At 38.5% G+C, this 21,507-nt stretch overlaps 1 protein-coding gene across 3 annotated transcripts in view; it reads right to left on the bottom strand.

Moving 5' to 3' along the window:
• The window catches only part of LDAH (lipid droplet associated hydrolase), a 126,194-nt gene that overhangs the window by 85,439 nt on the left and 19,248 nt on the right, over positions 1 to 21,507 (bottom strand). Inside the window, exon 3 of one of the 3 annotated variants that reach the window (XM_072858483.1) lies at positions 6,219 to 6,353. The exons of 1 other annotated variant lie outside the window; for it this stretch is intronic. In XM_072858483.1, coding sequence (XP_072714584.1) covers positions 6,219 to 6,353 — 135 coding nt within the window. The remainder of the gene's footprint in view (positions 1 to 6,218; positions 6,354 to 21,507) is intronic. One more of the 3 variants, XM_072858484.1, reaches the window with a different exon arrangement.

Here is a 21,507-nt window from a genome sequence, read left to right as displayed (position 1 = left end):
ATCAATAAATTGTTTAATTCTGATTTCATTTTTCTTTACTTCTCAATCTTACTTTGCTACAAAGAAAAGTATCTTGGCGGTCCTGAGGAGAAACAAAGCCAAACCTGTGTTCTTCTATACTTATTTCTGTCTGAGATGTTGTATTTCTTATTTCTTATCAAACTACAGCAGATGTCCACAGAATTACACCATTCTACATGGCTGTGTATGTACACCTGCTGTCTATACAGCCTCTCCTGGCAAAAGCCAATCAGGGTGCTAAAAAGATGCGTGAGGGATGTGTTAGAGGGACTGAGTGTCAAGGGTTTCCTATCTAATCTCCTATTTTCCACAGTTTTTAAAGAAATTTTGTGTGAGATTGAGTCTTTTAGTCCTTATTTTAAAGTGGGGTATTTGTAACACAGCACTTCAATTAGCAATGCACGTAAAATTAGCAATGAATAATTTCAGGATTTGTTCACTGATAAGTGTTAGTTTTAACCAGACACTTGTTTCCTACCAAAAGAAGTGGAAAGGCTGTCAAAAAGCTTCCAACTGGCTACCATTCATTGCCATCAGAGGAGCTACTCCTAAACACAAGTCTTTAGTCCTTCTGCAGTACTCAAGCATTTCTACTCAACTGGATTTCGTAATATAAAGTATAGAGCACGAGTCTCCACAATTCGTAATGTATTGTAATGCCCATGCCCACAAGCTGAGCAGCTATACTGGCATTTTGACAGAATAATTTGAGTATGAATAAATATGGAATATTTTTTATTTCAATTTTATTTTTCAGTTGTACCTTTATATTTTTTTTTAAATCAAGAAGTTTACAAAGCGTTTGAGAGTAACATTGTTTAACGATCTAATTTCTTTAAGAAGCACTAAAATACTTTTTCATTCTTTTCTTAAAGTATTTTTTGTTCCTGTTTAAGGGAAATCATATGTCTAAAGGAGAGCAATCCAAGACAATTTATTTTCTTCTGATTTCACTGCATATAAAATAAAACTTTCAGTGACGGCTATATACGATGAAAACATGACCTGCCTTTAGTCTTGTAACTAAGTCAAAAGACCACCCATTTAATCCCTAGGAAAATACTAATTTACAGATACTAGCGTTCAGGCAGTAGCCTCTGTTTTGACAGCAAGGGCACTGAGCTATAGTGTACTTCTAACATATTCATATAGGAAACAACCCTCACAACATGTAATAAGTTACTACATTAGACGTAGGACAATATCTTATCAGATCAGAAATCTCAAAAGAAGTGTAATGCAAATTCTTCAGTGAAGCAACACATTAAAAAAAGCTCCAGAACTTAAAAGAATAAATCAACTGTGGGTATACCTATTATTTTAATTTTAAGGAAAAATTTGACATATCTTAATTATGATCTATTTGTATACATTCTTCCTTTCTTATGAACATGTCTTCATAAGGTAGAAATTAACCAAATGATGTGCAAATACCTGCACCTTAAAAAGACTTACATTACAATCATAATATATTTGGCATGGTAAACTATCAGAATAAGTAAGTAGGCAGGGGTTTTGGTATTCTAAAAGAACCTGTTCATAGGTAGCTTCTGTTCAAGAGGCATGAACACCTTAATCATTAGGAAAACTATGAGTCAAAGTCTCAGTATCAGGCACTGAAAAGAAAAAAAGCAACACTTAAGATTATATGAACATTTATGAAGCATATATAGATTATGCCAGTTTTAAACAAAATAACTAAGAGAGATATAGAAAACTACTCTCCTTTTTGTAAGTTTGCCTGCACCTAAGGATTGATGTTGGCCTGTTTTACAGTCACAGCAGTGTTCAAAACAACTGCTTTTTTAAAAGCTAAGGAGGAGGATAAAGAAGTTGAACTTCAGGCATAACTTTTTTATTGCATTCACTGAGTAAAAATAAGTTTCAAATCTTTTTGCACCATGGAGTGATTGCTAGGAGCAGAATTGATTGCTAGGAGCAGTGAAATGTTCAATTAACGTTGTGTGTCTCTGTGGAGCATAGCTTGCAAGAGCTCTCTGAATAGAAGGATATCATACACAAGTAAAAATGAAGGGTGTAGCTTTGTTCGGTTCTCAAATCACTACGTGACGTGACTCCAGTAAATTAGGAATTAGTCTGTGATTGATGGCTGCTGTTGGAAAACTTGTTTTAGTCTTTCTGAGAGTTTCAAAATCTACCTGATCTAAATATAACCGGGCATATTATTCCAACACAGTTTCTTTCATTTTAAACCCTTTATTACTTTACAGGCAGCATCATTTATATGTTAAGTGCACTATTTACATACTTGCACACTCTAAATCAGTGGTCTCCAAAGTGGGGTGCACGCACATTGGGGTGCAGGAAGAAAATATTAGAAATTCAGTAACATATGTATACAATTTATATTAATAATAAAAAAGATATACTGGGGGTGCATGCTGAAAAATTTTTTACTGATAGAAATTATTTATTGATAGGAGTGCTTGATCAAAAAATCTTGTAGACCACCGTTCTAAATGAATCAGTATGAATTAGTCTTTCATAGTAGCTTCCCCCCCTTCTTTTTTTCATTTACTAGATTCCAATAAGAAAAACCTCAAGAATCAATGGTGTCAGAGATGGAAATGTTGTCTTTGTCAATTTATGCCCTCATCCTTCTTATCAAGAAATACTGAACTTCCTCAGAGGATTTGCAGGAGGCTATGTCAAATGAAGAATTATGAAATGCCCATCAGAAGCATGAAAGAATACATGGAATTTTTACAATAACAGTTCCGTGCCTAGTTCTTTGCCAAATTATCCCCTTTTTCTGGTTTTGTGCAGCATATTAATAATTGACATGGTTTTCACAATCCTATATAGTGGTCCTTGACACAGGAACTTTGCCTTAGAAATCCAGAACCTAGAAGGCAATGAAGAGCTGCAGAGAACAGAGTTATCTGTCCCTATGCATGTGCTTCTGTTGGTCCTTGGAGTTCTGGGTTTTCTTGCTGTAATGACACAAAATGTCAATTAAGAACTCCTGTAGGATGACTGAGCAGGAGCAGAATATCAGCAAGGAGTCCATGACTCCCTATTCCTTTCAGTCAGTCACCTGGGAAATTGCAAAGATGCTCAATTTTTTGTCTAGTGATTTTGATCACACTTTTATAGTCAATTAATGAAAATTACATTTTTGGCAATAAATACATAAAAGAAAGGGAATCAGCTTCTAATATCTAAAAGTTGCTTTTCATTTCTTTTGCATCATAAGGATGAGGGCAAATTACCCCAAATCTCTTCTCCCCCTGCAGATAACCTACATTGTCATAAAATGGCAAAATATAAGGCCTTCTAGCCACTTTGTGCCTTCCCTTGAGTTTGTATTAAATGAACCATATTTCTTTCATTACATTCAAAGCTACTGCAAAGCAGAGTGTATTACCCATGGCAACTGTAGTAACATCATTATTTACAAAGGTCACTAAACTTTTCAGGGTTTCCTTAGAAGACTAGCTTGAAAAAGGCTCCCTGTGGAATATTCTGGAATACTGTCTAAATGTATACTAATGACAGGATGTGAGCTTCCTGCTCCTGTGCTCCTAATAAAATAAATATGAAAACAACCTCATAAATGTCTTTTCATTATTTTTTAAACTATCCATCAGTGGCTTTCTATGCTTTTCTTAGCTCCATGGTGCTACAGTAAGTGCACCAGTAAGTACAGATCCTGGCACAAGGTATTGAGAACACACAAAACACCTTATTGGGTCAGGCAAGTGAGTCCCCCAAGTTCAGCAGTGGCAAGAGTATTTTGCCAGTATTTTGCTAGTCAGCGAGAGAAACCAAGCCTGGCCACTTTCTGCATCCCTTCCCCTTGCGGTGAACCTCTCAGGCTCACAACCCTGCCACAAGATGGCCCTGGGACCAGGAGCGGCACAGGGAAGTGTGGAGATGGTCAGCGTCCAAAGCAAGGACCTCAGTGCACCTGCACAACAAAGAACCTGTCTGTTTCAGCAACTGTTTATGGACCAGTTGTCCATGAGGTTGTTTTATCACTTTAAGTCTGCTAATATAATTTGCCCACAGTATAGTGCTTTGGCTGCTAGTTCCCTAAATTTTCTACCTGTCGCATAAATACTTTCTTTTATCTGTTTTAAACCTGCTAGTACCATTAAGTGACCATTAGTTCCATTACTGAATCTGCTGTATTTTATTATGCATTTACTTTATTTACTGTCATGATTTGGAAACCTCAGTCACGTTCCTGAGAAGCATTCTGCTCCCCAAACCGAAGAGCCATTTAATCTCTCATAACAAGGACACTGCTTCCCCTCTGTTGTTTTAGTTGCGTTCCTCCATACAGTCACCAACTTCACTCTTGAAATGTTGTCCTTGGAATGCCCACCAGAACTGCACTTTAATATTCAAGATGCAGCTCCACTATGGTTATAGACAGTAATAAAACAATGCCTTCTGCCTTGTCTGTAACACGGGCTATGTCCAATATTTCGTTGACTTAAATTTTGTCTGCCGCTGTGCAATGAGAGATGATATTAGAGAACTGTCAGTGATGATGCCAGTATCCTTCCCGAGTTTTACAAATGAATTCCAAGTTCAGGATCGCCCAAGCACAGTTAAAGGAGATCTTTTTTGTCAGATGCATGAACTCATATTTACCTACTCTGAAACTCATCTACCATCTTTTTGCCCGCAGATTATGTTTTGTAAGATGCTTCTGTATTTCCCTGACATCTAATATCTTCCCAGTAACTAAATGCTATGAAGTACCATCCACAAACTGAGAAATTTCACTGTTTACTCTCATTCTGTAGGTCATGGGTGAATATATTGAATAAAACTTGACAGAGCACCAATCCTTATGGTATTTCACTTCTGACCTGTCCACCCTAACAAGCTATCGCATCCTTGAAAATCCCCTCTCTCACAGGAGCATTGCCAGTGCAAAAGGACAACGTGAAGTCAGCTGGAGGTTTGGTTTCAACTTAGATATCAGCTCCCTCTTTCCTACTGGATGCTCTCCTTCCCCCAGATTTACATTCTCCTTAGCAGCACACGGGCTGTCACAGTGGAAGCGGGACAGTTGTACAACATCCCTGCTGGCCCCATCTAAAAACCTCTCCATTTCACCTAGCTCAGCCATCTCAAGCCACCAAACACATCTCTCTCCATCAAAGGCTCTTTTCACTAACTACACACAGACATGATCCCAGGGCAGGTTATGAGACCTGCAAATGTTCTCTGCAATAAACTCAGCTCCATTCAGTTGCCATACTTCTACCTGTATCCCACAGTTAACATTGTACCAGAAATTATAAACCTAGGGATTTCTCACCTATCAGGAGAAAGTGCTAGCATTTGGTAGTTCGACACTTGAACACAACAACTGGCAGGAATTTTACCAAAGAAATACAGGTTTCATGTTTCGGTTTCAAACTTGAGATTAAATAAACCAATAAAAAGCCTTAAAAGCTTGGGTGCAAAGGTTAGTGAGGGAAAGTTATGCTAAACAGCTAATACAGTTTCTTCTTCAAAATGTTCAGGTTGCTTCACACTGCTGAACCTTTTGGTCCTAAGGAATCATACTGATTTACTCCTACATCACCGTAGCTTGACCAAGTCCAGAGGTCTTCTGACACTAAGCAGCTTTCAGGACAGGATTCGCTATTGGCTCCTCCCATCTTACAATGGCGTACATTACCAATATCCACTTAGAGTTGGCTACCATGTCTTGCTGGCGATTTGCATGTCAAAAGACTTTTAACAGACAAACAAGCAACCTCTACCCTGCAAACGCCCCATACCCCAGTCTCAGAAAGATTTACTTGCTTCCTGGAAATTTGCTGATTTAGTACAACTGTTTTTGAATTCAGAGATAAGTAAGTCTCTCCTCAAGTATTCAACCTCTGAATTGGACATTTCATTAAAAATGTACTTTTCTAATCTACTCTTTGCAACATAAACACATTCTAGACCTTCTTCTCTATAACTTGACTCTAAAGATTGCAATCAGCAAACTCTCTTATTCTCTTAATGGCACTTATTTGACTGGCAAATCTAATTTACCTAAAAATACCCTTTTCCTCAGTAACTTTTCTTCTCATGCAACTGTTCTGTGGAAATATAATGGAGACATTTAAAAACCATGTCATGCTGTTTTAATAGGCACAAGTTCTGCTAGTGAAATCGGGGGGGCGTACAAATATTTGTATGTACAAGTTATAGTATTGTACCTTCTATCATTTCCATACCACTAGGAGGCTTACAATGTCCGGCATGGCTCACAACCCAAACAGGATACTGCTGATTTAGTCCGCAATATAAGGCCTGTATAAAGGTCCTGTAATAACCTGCCAGTCCAGGGTTACCTGCCAAAAACCAAAACATACAAGCACAGTCAGTATTAACCTTCCAACAGCAAGCAATCTGCTTCAAAGCAAAATAAACAGCATTATACAGCAATTTGTTAATTTATTAGCACATTTCCGATTTTTATTTTCCCAATTTCAGGGGCTACACTATTGAACTGGTTTAATTCCATTGATCAATGGCACCCATGAGAAGCATATTACAGAATTACTTTGAAATTGCAGAACGTAAAATTGAAGCCCAACACCAGAGAAAAATATCTTTTTCCACCAGAGGTCAACCAGCTTGCTTAGCTATCTCATCAAGTTACAGATACATGAAAATTGGGCAAAGAAACCCCCAGATCTTATAAAAATATCCCAAAGACTACAGCGTATATCACTTGATCCAAATGTCTGCCCTCTAGAATATCTCAGTGTTACCACTTCAAAATAGGTATGTGGTAATCTGACAATACAAAGGTCTGTACTGACCCTAAAAGAGAGGATGATTTTCTTTTAAACTCATTGGACTAAATTAATTTTTTCTGCTTGCAACTTCATATTCTCTCTGTCCTCTTCCACGTCTCTTGAGAAGCTCTTTCCTTTTCAACCCTCATGCTCTAGAACCATGGGATAATCTGTCCTCCCTCCCGCATCCCATCAGCTTTAGAGAGAACTTCTTAGAAGAGGCTGGTGTCTGAACAAATCTGGCTTGCCCTGAGAGAGCAGACCACTTTGTTCTAAATCCATTGTTTAACAGTGACGATATTGACAGTCAAGTACCATTGCTGAAGTGGAAACTGAAATACTGTCCCAAAGATAAAAATATATATCTAGTAGGGATTTCAGGATTTCCATACAAAACTCTAATCTCCTTTCCTCCTTTTTTTCTCTCTCTTTTGGATATCAGTAGTGACAGTGTCAAAGGACTTAACTTGGAAAGTAAATCCATATGAAGAAGAAGCAGATTTTGTTTCCTGATTCCCACAGGATGCATAAAAATTCCACACAGACATAAAAACATATAATGTCTCTCTGTTTATTTATTAATTTTCCAGGGTAGTCCCACTGATTTCTTATTATCATTTAGACACCAGGAAAGCCTGCCATCTTGGTTAGGATTGCTCAGTTACATGTCTCACTCACATACTAGGCAATTCTTAGTTTGGATATCATCAACAGCAAAAGGTGGCAAGAGCAGTATTGTGTAAAGGCATTTACTTTTTAAGACAAAGACATCCCAAATAACACAAATGTATTACTGAAAGGGTATGAGAGAAAAAAAACCACAAAACCTCACTAAAATTGTGTAAGCTCCTTTATATCAGTCTAATTGTAATAACAGAGGCTGAGCCATGTAAGTATTGATAGTGACAGAGAAGAAGAATCAGAGCTGTAATCAAGTTAGTACTTGTAGAAATGGTGTGTGGAGTTAAAAACTAGGTTTATTCCACTTCTTCCCTTTCTATAGTGGGCATTTTCATTTTGTCTTCTTTTACTTCAACCCTTTTGCTCTTCAGGTAACACACAGTAAGTTCATTACCCTCCCTCAATCCAAGGCTTCCAGAACAGAGCCTGCTCGTCGCAGAGCAGCGATGCACCAGCCACCCAAAGCCACCTCCAGCACAGATGCCTGCGTAGGAGCTGATGCCATTGCTCACACCAGTGATGATACATGGGCAGAGTAGGGAAGCCTTCCACTCTAAGTAATGTATCACACATGCTTCATCCCTCATTTACATTTAAAAAGTGTCTCTGATGGTTTTTAAACCTTAATAAAATTACGGATCTTAAAACATTATTTTTACTGGAGTACCTGGATTTGGAAAATCAAAAGACAAAACAAAACCCTCAAACCACAATATCAGTTATCCTATGTCCTAAGCATCTCTTTGTAAGCTTAACATTAAAGGAGAATTAAAACAAAAAAGTTGTTGTATATATAAACTCCAGAATGAATGATCAAATTTTTGCAAACTGATTTCCAGAAAAACAATTTAAAATTCACAGGGGTCACACATCCATACAACTGTACAACACGCTCATACATCAAAAATATATAATAGAGAGGGCCCCAGAGACAATAAAATCAAATCTAGACATCATCTGTCAAACTCCTTGGATTGATGTTACATAGAGGAAACCTTTCAGCAAGGTTGAAGATGAAAGTAGCAGCAATCCAAAATAAAGTGTGTCTGTTGTACTAGAAATGATCATGACGTTTTGGCACTACGCTTAGTCCTGGAATATAATGCAATTAGGTATTTCGAGATCAAGCAATTACAAAATTAATCTCAAAACCAGACATTTTTCTTTACATTTTTCTTTCCTTTAATAGTGCAAAACAAGGAAAGGGGGAGAAATGGTATTAGACATTTCTTAGACATAGAAATGTCTTAGACATTTTGGTGCTCTTTCCCATCACCAGCCAGGTGAACCTAACATGTAAATATTCTCAGGATTCAGTCATCAGCTGAAGAGCAGTGAAGTAAGAACTGCTTATTAACAGTGAGGCTTTGCATCAAATACTATACAAAGCTCAAGGCGCTCTTAATACTTTTTTGAGGGAAAGGGGATTTTTATCCTGTGATAAATGTGATGTATATTTTAGGCAGCGAAAAGAGAAGATCCTTAAATGCAAAAGAAAACCCCTCTCCCCACTCTTCATAAGCATCTGCTCATGGTAAAAGACATTCTGAGGGGTCAGCTGTTAGAACTGCTACTGATACTTTAAAATGCCTTGAAGGGGTATGAATGAGAACCGTTGGCACAAATGGAAAGGAAAATCAACAACCAAGATTTTAACAGCAAAGAATTCTGTAGAGAAATCACCACGTGTAAAGCAGCTATAAATTTATTCTTTATTGAACTTTCCATTTCAGTGAAGTTATTCCAGATTTGCACTCACTTAAGTAAATGCAGATTAATAGTCCCTGCTCTTGAAAGCTGCATCTGCAATATTTATAAGTGGAGAATGTTTATCTCCTAATATAGCTCAAACTCGCATCTCTGCAACTTCAGTCATTTTATATGTTTTTACTTTAGCTGCTATCCGTCAGAATACTTTAAGGGGAGCAAACAAAAAACCTGAACAGATAAAGATTTTTTTCATACCACAGAGTTACAGTAACAGCTAATGGAAATAACGGGCTTAATATGCACAGCAGTCTGTGATCAACAATATTTTGGGCTCATCTACTGTGGTTGAAATATTGTTCAATTAAATTATTTTATTTTATAGCAGAAGAACTACCCGGTTCATCACAAAGGCACCCAGGCAATGTAGTGCTCACTTGTGCATTTTAAGGATTTCCCAGTACATCAAACCAAAACTGCGTATGTTCTTTCACTCAGCAACTGTCAAAAAATGGAAACCATAAGTAAATGCAGTGTTAACCTCCATGATTTGAAGGTTACTCCAGTTATTTGAATGTCACGTCAATCCTCAGACATCTCAGGGCACCTGAATCATTCATGCATGCCAGCAAATCTCAAGTTGCAGTCATCTGAACTGAGAAGCACATCTTAAGCAGTTACTCTCAACTGTGCTTAATTTCCAACAGTGTTTAAGTTGTTTCAGAAATCTTTTAAACAATAGCTGTAAATGGTGACCATAACAGAAGAAGACACAAAACTACAATACACTGCATATTAGCTTAATTTGCAAAAGATTTCTAAGCATTTCATGGGAAGAGTACGTCAAAGGGACAATTTGCACAGTGCATTAGAACACACTGGGGCCACTTCATCTGATGTACTCATAAGTTTCAATAACCAAAGGACTCCTGCCACCTTTTCTGTTCTCTGTAATACACAGCATTTCATCCAGCTATTCTATGGGAAGCCCAAGGTCTTTCTATTTTTAATTTGGAGACGGGAATCCACTTCTTCCTTTTCCAATCTGTTCCACCCACAGCTAAAGCAAAACGGTACAGAACGACTGAATGTGCAGAGGTGTAACTTTGAGCTATATTAGGAGGTAAATATTCTCCACTTACATATATTGCAGATACAGGCTTTCAAGAACTGGGGATACTACTCTTTAATCATCCACATAGCTAAAAACATTAAAATTACTTATAAACATGCATTTGCCTGCCTTTCATTTTCAAGGACTTTCTTGTTAATCCTTTTTCCATCAAATCAAGATTTTAAATACCAACCACTTCCTTCTTATGAAGACAGCTAGCAGTGGAGAGAGAACAATTTGTACAAACTAAACATCTGCCCCAGGATATCACTGATAAAGAATAACTTTTACCCTGATTTCACATGATTTCCTATACAAAATGTCATAAAGTCAAACTTGGCCTGTCTTAAAATGAAATACATACTAATATTTGAGATGTTGCACATCAGTTATTTAGACTTGGGAAGTTTAAACTTATATACAGTATGCCATCAGTGCAATTCAATCAGCTTAATTCTGAATGCAGAACAACAAACATATAATGCTCATTTAAAGTCACAGACCATAGCTACTCCCCACAAGCAACGACAGCTTTTGTGGCTTACAAATTATCAAGCATTTTGAATTCTTCTGCAACGGAAAATATTAACGCAAAATGTAAACTATGATTAAGAGAGCACTAGCATTAGGTAACCCTGTGCAAAAATAATTCACAGACTTACTGAGGAATGTACAATGTATACCACAACAGCAAAATGTTTCAGATTAGAAACAAAGGTATACACCAAAACATATAGGAAAAGCCTTCTGTTCAGAAAGGGGTAGGTTGAAAATATATAGAGCTTACTCAAATGAAATTGAGACTAAAGCACAAAATGAAAATAATTCTTAGCAGTTCTGGAAGCGATATCTAAATTGAAAAGGATTTATTTAAGCAGTCTATAGTAAATACCAAGAGTGGTGGGGAGTGAAGGAGAAGAAATTTACGTGTAGCTAAATCATCCCAAACAGCGACGAGGTTTCTTGCACCTTGTTTTGAAACAAGCTTTTGAGTTGTGTGCACTGTCCTGTGAGATGTTCCCCACTGTTTTCAGCCATGTCTGCAGAAGTCGGACCATCTGCAGGAGTAGTAGCTGGCATTCAGTTGTGGTGCTTCATGCACTTCTCTAGCAGTTGCTTTCTGTCTGCTCTGGGACCTCAGCAGGAGCATAAAGAATAAAGGCAGCTACATGAATAGAGAAGGGAAATACACAGCCAACAGTGGGTTTACAGAGAACTTTGAGGAACTGGAAAATATGCCAGCAATTACTATGAGTTTAATTTTAGAAATAATCCACAGTTTCAGAATTAAGTATGTATGCCGCAGTATTTACATGATAATCTCCTGCAACAAAATCAAATGCAGACTTTTTTTTTTTTAAATGAGCAGCCATAAATCAAATTTGAAATCCAGGGGTGCACAGCAGGACCACACAAAAATCATTTTTGTGGCAATGATTCTCACTGCCTCTTCGCAGAGCTGCCAAAGCTCCCAGCTCCAGCTCGAAGAGCCTAAATTACAAGTTCCTCGCTCAAGGAAACTTAATCTGCCTTTGGCGTCTGACCAGCCACCATGGAAGAAGATGCAACTCCCCTATGTTAATGAATGGAAAGCAGCCCACGCAGATGTCAGAAGGATTTAAATGGAGCATGTAAAAAACACAATGATGTTCTCACACTTGGGAGAAAACTGCAGAAACTGACACCACAGCTGATGATCAGGCCTTAAAAGGAAACACACAGGTTCCTCTTGACATGGAAGGTCAAGGGATTTCAAATAAAACATGTCAAATAACATTTGAATGATCATCATAAAGTCACGTCAATTAAGCTTTCACCTGTTTGCGCATCTAGGGGACTGGCTTTCTTGGTGCTGTATTCCATTTATAGTCCATACACTAGGGGAGCAGCATCAGCCAAAGAGCAAACAATTACAAGGACGTTATGCAGAAACACATGTGAAAACTCTGTTTGATCCTCTCTAACTCTGGAATCATGAATTTGGCTGGAAAGCACATTAATATATTTGCTTGGGTTGTGAAAATAGGGAATCTCAGAAGGATTCAGCCAGGTGCCTGTAACACAGCTTATTAGAGAGGTTTTTCAAGAACATTTCACATTTTTTCCCTATATATATACACACACACACACAGAGTTTTTAGCTTGATACAGCTATAAAACTTACATATAGGATTTTATAAAACACGTTCTTTGTATGTATTTTGCAGAGCAAATAAGCTTGCCTGCTATTCTCTAACACTGTTCCACCTGTAGGACAAACATGGGTTCATTTACCTCTAAAGAAATCTCACGGACAGCCTGATAAACCTGAATTAACCTAACACACCTGGTTTTGCCCAAGTGACAATTGTGCCTGAAGCCTGTGAATAAAAATTCCCAGCTAGAAATTGTGACAGGACAGCACATGCCGCTCTTCTCATATGAATGATTAACAGCATCTCTCCAGGCACATAAGATACAAAGTCTGAAATCCAGATTTTGCCCACTGCAAACCTACTGGACTTTGTGATTAAGTGATATTGCAAGGGTTATAAAGTCCACGCATGTATTTCAATAGTCACCTCTAATGTCTCAACCAGGTAAGATAGGTACATAAATATAAAAAAGCCTTGATATTATTATTTTTTTCATATGCCTGTAAACTAATGGTTCTTGGAAGGTAGTTAAGATTGAGATGTAAAACTGAAAAAATGGAGTTCATAATGGAATAGTGAATTTGTCACTACATTTTTTAAAGATGGAAACCAGGATTTTCTAGTGCTTACAATTAAATAATTTTTGTTCCATTTTCTCCACAGCAAATGAAAAATTAACACATCTAATTGGGTCTCCTGGTACACACCTACACATACAGTCTCTTAAGCATCTGCTTATGCAGATGAAGACAGTTAAGTACTTTTAACACCTTAGATGTGGTTGGTCTCTCTGATCCAATCTGTACTACAACCAATGCTGGCAGAGAGGCTGCAATGAGCTCTGCACTGGGTCTAGAATTCCCAGCGGGAATTTTTCAGTCGGTTTCAGGGACTGAAGCAGAATTGGACCAGCAGAAAACAAACCTCCTTCTGAAAGAATGGGGGAGAACAAAGGAAGTGTGCAGAAGAGGAACATGAGACTTGGTGTCAGATGGCTTCACAAGAAAGCCTATGAAACACATCTGAATAACAACAACCCTCATGAGACATCATCAGCAGGAAAAAGACAAAGACAAGAAAAATAAACAATTCAAAACCAAGATAACCACAAATTATTTGTTTTGCGCAGATAAACAGTTCTGCAGATTTGATCACTTTTAAATAATATACAAGGACGAAGCAAACAATACATGCAAAAGGCACCAGAAAGTACATTTTCAAATCTGTATCACAGATTTCTCGATGCTGTACCATTGGTCAGAGTTATGAAAAAGAAAAGCATAGGTCTGGGGGCTTTGGGGTTATTAGGTTTTTGGGTTTGTTTTTGTTCTTTAAGATCACTTTTAGAATAAAATGACAGACAGGAAAAAATTAGCAATGGGGAACATAAAGACAGTTAATTTCAGAAAAAAGACTGAAAATGTGCTCCTGCAATTTTTGTGTATCAAGACTGTCAAGGGAATGCAATATTTGAAATGAACAGTCTAAGGTGATTTTGCAAACGAATTTTGCATTTGTATTTGTTACCGGTCTTCAGAAACGCAACACAAAAGAACAAACTGTTCTGCATATGGATAAACCAAGATTTACCAATCCACAACCTTAGGAAAAAATTCTTTGCATTGACACCACTGTATCTCTAATTGAGGAAAAAGGCCTTGTAGTTAGGATATTAGTACTGGTCCTGAGTAGATGCTCCGTGAAGACTTCAATCCAAACACTTATTTCAGGCAAACACTTTCCTCATTCATAAACACAAGTCACTCCACAAGCACAAATGTTTACCCATTTAAGACCTATTGTGAAGAGCTTCTGCCTCCTAAGAGAAGACTGCGATAACAGAGATAAAAGATCTAAAACTTAAAGGTGGAAGGCAGTATATAAGTATGTATTACTACATATTTGTTTATTCTTATGGGACTTTTTAAATCCACCAAGGATAACCAAGGATTGTTTTCAAAAATGGAAGTCAGGACAATGATCAAAATCTTCCATCATGCCCGTTAACAGGAAAACAAGAGCAAGAGCTATGACTTACTGCATTTTTGGCTCTAGTGTTTTCCATATCTATTGAACATAATGGGTCAAATTTATTTCTAATATAGCTTTAATGATCCATAGGAGTTACTATTGGGATAGAAATGAGGCCATGTGTTAACTAGAATCTGAAAGGAGATATTTATTTTTTATTATTTTCAGAAATAACTAGGTCAAAATAATGCCAAGGCAAATCCATATCAGCTCAGGTACTTCTGGCAGCTGCCAGAAAGGAAGTAGTACGTTATACACTGGTGCTGTAGCTTTAAACATTTTAATTGCATTATTTGTACATGATGTACATGGAAACACTGGATTTCCTTCATAGGTAGGTCCTTCAGTAGGTAATTTCTTCTTCCCTTCCGCCTCAGACATCATATGAAGAGAAAGAGATCCTTTTTTAAATGGTCAAATCAAGCAAAATACCCTAGAACACAGCTTTTCCATAACTCCAGCCAACTCAAGCCTCTGCGTGCTGCAGGAGAGGGACCACTTCCTCTCCTGATTATGCTGCACGCCGCCAGGCAGGAAGGATCCATGCTGAAAATGACGCCTCATTTGCAGGGAGAGGACACCAAGAGAAGAGTGCGGATTGAGAAATTTCAGTAAGTCACTTCAGTGAGTCACATCTGCCACCCAGATTTAGTGGAGGGAAATACTGTAAAGCACAGTTGGATGTTCAACCATCCTGTCATTACTCTGCCTCCTCAAACTTAACAAGCTCAAATGTGCCAAGCCCCCATCAGAGGTACTTCTGGAGCACTGGGAAATTCAACAAAAGTGGCATATTTCAAGCCTAGATCTGACATACAGGCTCCTCTCTGCATGAGGAAGTTTTTATTTTTAATGAAAGATTTTTTTCTTTTCTAAAGACAATGGGAGCTGGTGGGCTGACCCAGTAAACAAGGCACAACTGTCAGCATACTTTAAAATATTAGTCACAAACAACTGGTCCATAAGCAGTAAAAATAATGGAGAGCAGTGTCCTAAGAATTGAATTTTCTAATATATAATATGGGATAGAACACACTTACACCTTTCCTTCAGGGGATGCTCTACCAGCATGTATGTCTTCCAGCCAAACTCTTATTTTTTTGGTATTTTGAGTCCCCTATCTCTCAGAAAAATTTGGGGAAAATTGACTGATGTATTCAAAGTTTTATGGGGGTTGAAAGTAGAAATCAAATAGGTACAAATTAGCGTTATCCCCCAAGAATAATATTCTCAGAAAGCGAAACTATTTAGCTCAGTGGAATAAAGGGGAGAGCCCTCAAAGAACCTTGGTCTGAGTCAAGACAACACATCCCATTGACAAGTCCTCAAACACTTGATTGAGAGAGATTTCATTATTCCTGTTTTATAAATGAGAAAGAAACAGACCAAATAATCTATGCATGAAAATTAAAGCATTACTAACCACTAAGAACTCCACCAGTTAACAGTACCTTATATGCATCGTCATCTGAGAAAATACGTGGTCAGCTGAAAATAAGACTGATCTCTGATAATTAAGCCATGAATATTCATGCTAGAAATAAAGAAGTGGCTAGAAAAGTTAGAAGTAGCAGCTTTGGAAGTATCAGGAAGATAGGGTTGGGGTTTTTTCTGTGTGCTTTTGCTCCTGTTCAACTGCAAATTTAAAAAATGTGGTCATGTATAATACATATCCTATGCAAGCATGTGAATGAAAAGTGTTCTGCTGTGTTTATGTCTCACTGAAATAGAAAGCTGTGCTCTTACTACCTTATCGGCTGATAAGGCTGCCTGTCATCATAGGGAAAGGTGAAAACACATTATCTTGCTCTGTGTAGACCCTTTTACCTGGATTGTTACACTACAGAAACTTTGAACTCTACAGTCTGTTCTCATCGATTGCTTTTGCATCACATATACCAGTTACTGGAGAGTAAGGAAGCTCCTTTCTCACTGTCAAATTTTTTATTCAGGCAAAATACAAAATTTCAAAGCAATGTAAAATACAAATGCTCCATGTCAAAATCTGAGAACTCAGGGTCAAATGCAAAGAGTTGGCAGCTTCATCTGGAGCTGCAGTGTAAACAAAAGCAGAAGCCTCAAGGGAGAGGCATTCTCAGTGAATCACTACCACCTGGTGTGACTGGTGGGGCACCAACTCCTTCCAGAGAAGTCTCAAGACTAAGCGTGTGAACCCACATACACGCGCTGCGTGTTGTGGACTGACACCATAATTTAACAACAGAAAGTTCTGCAGCAAGTCCAGCTGAAGGAACTCCCACCTTCTCCACTGTCATTCCCACCCCCCTACCATGGCTCACCAGCCCCTGAATTACACTGGCACAACTCTGTGGGGCCATGCTGTGAACCCAAACAGGGAACTGTTCCAGCTTTAAAAAGACCCCAGAAATAAATGTATGTATGTATTTAATTCACAGCATGATCTCTCAAACTATTGTTCTGGCATAACCGAGGGGTGGAGTGGCACAGTGTGGTGGGAACAGGAATACCTTATGCCAGTATTGTTGACAAACATTTTGGATTGTGAAATAATGGCCTTCGGAAGTTTTTTTTAAGTGCTCCAAGCACTAAGCTCTTAGATTTCCAGTGCCTGGTGGGTCTTAATATGCACTCTACAAACAGTTCCTAACTTCCACACTACGTTAGACTCGGCAATGTCTGCTTTATACCTTACTCGATGGTTCTAAAAGGTACCTGAAGGCAAGAGCTCTATGAATAGCCCAGTCCTGCCACCCAGTCTCCTTACAGGCTGCCCAAATGCAAACAGAGGTTCAATTACTTAAGTCTCACCTGCTAATAAAGCAGGGAATGGTAGAGACTTTCCAGGAAGACTCCGATTACGTGATGTTGATCACGTAAGGTCATAACACAGACAGGTGGGATACAGGGAAAGACACTCTTGAAAATTTTAGGAACACCAGCTAGCTTTCCCAGAGCCAGACTGAAGAGCAGCCCAGAAGGCAAGTAATAGATTCAAAGCATCAAGTGGTTGCTTCAAGTCCTATGCTTTAGCTGTGCAGGAGAGGCCATGATAAAAGAGTATAGCGTTTCTCTTCCATTCTCCATGAAAGGGCTGAAGATTCACTGCCATTCTCTCCTGGCTAACTCGCAGTCAGGCATGATGTTCTACAGTGAACACTCTGCTCAAGTATAACAATCTTCAAGACTAAGATTAATTTCAAGCACTGCAAATACCGGAGAACAGATGAATGCTGCTGCTAAGCTAATGTGTAAAAGAAGAACTTTTCTTAAATAAATAAATAGAGTATCTGTGTACACACAGAGAGGGGATCCTGCTCAGCTGTTTGGATATAAACATCTACCTCAGGACAGAATTTTAGATGCAAAATTGAGACTTTTTTGGTTCCTGCTGATTAGCTGCCTGTGACTCAAGTGTGCCAGCTGGCCTAGATGCCATTCTGAGCTGCATAATCCTCCACACGCCTTGTCAGGGGAGGCAAGACTCCAACCACACAAGGTTCTTAAGTTGATTCTCTGGACCAGGTGTGTTAAATAGCATCACCTTCATTTTTGAGCACCGAAATTTCCCTTCTTCTCTGCTCCGTTGCTTCAGCTGAGAATGGACAACAGCAGCACTGCTCTACTTGGGGAGGTATGGTCAAAATAAGCACAGGTAATAGAACCCATGCAACTTCTTGTATCTTACACTAGCAGAGGTAAATGAAGATAAATACGTAAAGCACAGTGTTAATATGATGGAAAATATACATCCACACAGAACACAGCTTTTCAGCCTCAGCTTCAGGTCATCAAAACGATGTGATACAGGATTAAGCAAAATAAACTGCAACTTAGTGTGTAAACAGGAGTCCTATGAAGCTTATTTCAACATTACACTCTATGACTTCCATCTAAAAATTCTCATTGCATCTAAAAGGATTACTTAATCCAAACCACCAAAATCCAAAGTTAAATGAATGATTCCTTTAATAAAGACCTTGTGATTAGTGATATGATTAGTGATTAGATGTGATTAGTTATTTTCCCTTATGTCCTTTGGGTATTTACTGCTGTACAATGAGAAGACGATATATGTCCTGGCGCAAGAATTTCACACAATCAGTGAGAGTGGAGCTGCCCATGGAGTTGGTCAATGATTTAAACATTCCAGGAGAGGAAGTATTCATGGTCTTACTCTAGGCAGCTATGCTTTTATTGTTAATTTATTTACTCAGTGTTAGCTGATTGTAACTGAATACTAGCTTAGAGACTTGGGTGACAGATTATATAACTTTTGGAAAGGTGGATGAAGAAGATTTGTTTGCTGGTTTGGTACACAATTTGTGAGGATGACTGGGCATCTGTTGAAAAGCAAGCCGGTGGAAAGGCTAGGACCAAAAGCCCCAGCACTCCAATCCTTATATTCTCTGCTCTAACTGGACTTCCTTTATTTCACTCCTACCGCAAGTAAAAGGCATTTTTATGATCCTCAACAACCAGCATAACCAATTAATCACTGTCACATGAATGGTCTTATAAAGCTACTAATTTTTTTGTGATATCCATACAGTGGAGAAACACTCAGTGCTTACCTATGCCTTCAGATGACACCCTGAAGCCTGCTAGTACATGGTATAGCTGGCTATTACAGCAATAAGCTTTCCAAAAACCATTGTATTTTTTTCTAATCTTTAAAACAGCTCCCTCTTCTGGCATACTCTTTCCATACTATGTTTAAGTACTACATTCCTTACGAATATTTAATTCTGTTTGGTTCCTAACACTCAACAAACCCAATTTCAGTGTTAAGGCATTTACTATACAGTATGGCTGTGAAGGCAAGGAGAGGGTACCTTAAATTACAGCTCTTTCAAGAGTGGCTAATTCTAATCAAGTATTTATCTAAGATTATCCATATACTTATCATTATTAGCTTTTGAGGGTACCTCAAAATCAGTCCAGATCAGAATCTACACCTGGACAAGAAGCCTGGATGGCCAGTCCCTGGGTCACATTTGCAGGATCATTGAAGTTGGAAGGGATCACCTGAGATCTCCCAGCCCACCCCCTGCTCACACAGGGTCACCTAGAGCAGGTTGCCCAGGTCTGCACCCAGTCAAGTTGTGATTATCTTCACAGCTGAAGACTTCACATCATCTCAGGGCAATGTAACCTCCTAGTAGGCAGAAATGCTCATAGCAGTGCCCATCCCTAACTACTGATTACACAAAGTACCTAGGAATTTATGCTCCTTACTTTAGCATCTTAATTAGGTGTTTAATATTAGGCTGGATGAAATCGGGCCTTAGAGTCCCTTTTTGAACTATGTGACATGGACACAGCCTGATCCTCCAAAAAAAAAACCAAACACCAAAAACCACCCCACACAACCCCCCAAAAACACCAAAAAAGCCAAAAAACCAAACCATAGCAGAGCTTTCATAACCAGGCCCACAGTGACAAAACTGTAGAGGTGAAAGATGAGGTGAGGCTGGACAGACATTTTTTCCTACTGCTGATGCTCTGGCACTAATCAGTCAAAAAAACCACCAAACCATAAAACCAGAAAGAGGAAAAAAAGCAGCTTTTACTGCCTAATGAACTCAGATAGAAGAGGTTCTCAACTTTGTTCATAAAATTGTTGCTGGGGCTCATTCGGTGACTCTGAGCACAAAGCATACGGAGCAGAACATGACCTAGAACGCAGAAGTCCCCTTGCCCAGAAGGTAAAAAGTCATCTTTCCTCTTAACCTGGCTGTCCATTGCCAGCAGCATTCTCCTTTCCTCCAGATGTATTCAAAGGCAAATAGTGAGCACTAGGTAAACACTGCTGACTGAAGTAGTGTCTGAGAAGATGGAAGTACCATCCTTAGGTAACTCAGTGGTCTATACTCCAAAATCAGATTTTGCTTCACATGAACAGTTCTGATCCATCTTTTTAATTGATTTAATCACATATTAAATACCAAGATTCACATACAGGATTCTGGATTACATTCTGGCCAAGGTTGCCAGAAGCTATATACTGCAAGCTAATCTGCCGATACTATGAGTCCTTATTAGATCCAATGCAGTTCTTGCAGATGAATGGTTGTAACTTACAGATTATGGACCAACAAGCACATTTAATCACATAAATTTTGTATAAATTAAAGCACATTCTAAACCCAAATTAAAAATAATTGGAGTAAACATGCTTTACATGGTTTGTAGAATGAGGAAATAGATTCTTTCATTATTAAGCAAACCCCTTGGTCTCAGTGGTGACAGTAGACCTCTGAAAAACTATTCATTCCAGTGATTGCTGAGCAGAGGGAATGATTAACAACTTTAAAAAACACTTTTAGTGGGAGCCAAAGAAACAAAATACAAAGGAATTAAGCTTCAGGGCTATACAATTAGTTTTAGTGCAAAGTATTATTATATTGTGATTCTTAATATAACTTTTCTTATGCAAATGTTGAGGGTGATGTTTGTTAAATATCAGAACAGCAGGTGCAGACAAAGCCAGATAATGTATTGAAAGCTTTTCAGAGTCCTTACATTACAGTCAAAACCAGAACTTCAAAGACTTTAAAGCTAACAGGAAGTCTCACTTCAAGGGAGACCACATTAAGACTTGTCATAATTCAGACAAATCGTTTGCACTATTTTCGCTGCTGAAAAATAGTTAAGTAGTTGTGGGATAATGGCTGAGGTGACTTAAAAATTAGAACTTATATTCACACTTTTAGGTAAGGCACAGCATTGAAGAAGCTCCCCAGGTGTAATGCGGCTGACATGTAAGGAATCCATTCCATGGGAGTTCCCTAGGCCTGCAACCTTAGGTGTTGGTAACGCCAGGGGAACTTGGTGTGCTGACTCTAAGAGGCGCTGCCCAGAGGGTGGAGCGGTGTGGAGATGCCACGGCCAGCCTCTGCAATAACAGGGGAACTTAAAGGTGTCATGGAACTGATAAGCTGCATATTTACTACCCTGGGCCAACAGCCTGCCACGTTTTTGACAAAATGCTGTCCTTTTGGTGAACTCTGCTCATTATAACATCATTATAATACCAAGACACACCTCCATCCCA

Source organism: Ciconia boyciana, chromosome 3 (genome assembly GCF_034638445.1).
Source record: "Ciconia boyciana chromosome 3, ASM3463844v1, whole genome shotgun sequence".
NCBI lineage: Eukaryota > Metazoa > Chordata > Aves > Ciconiiformes > Ciconiidae > Ciconia > Ciconia boyciana.
Note: the sequence above shows the minus strand (reverse complement) of the source record. Positions and strands in the feature narration are given on the sequence as shown.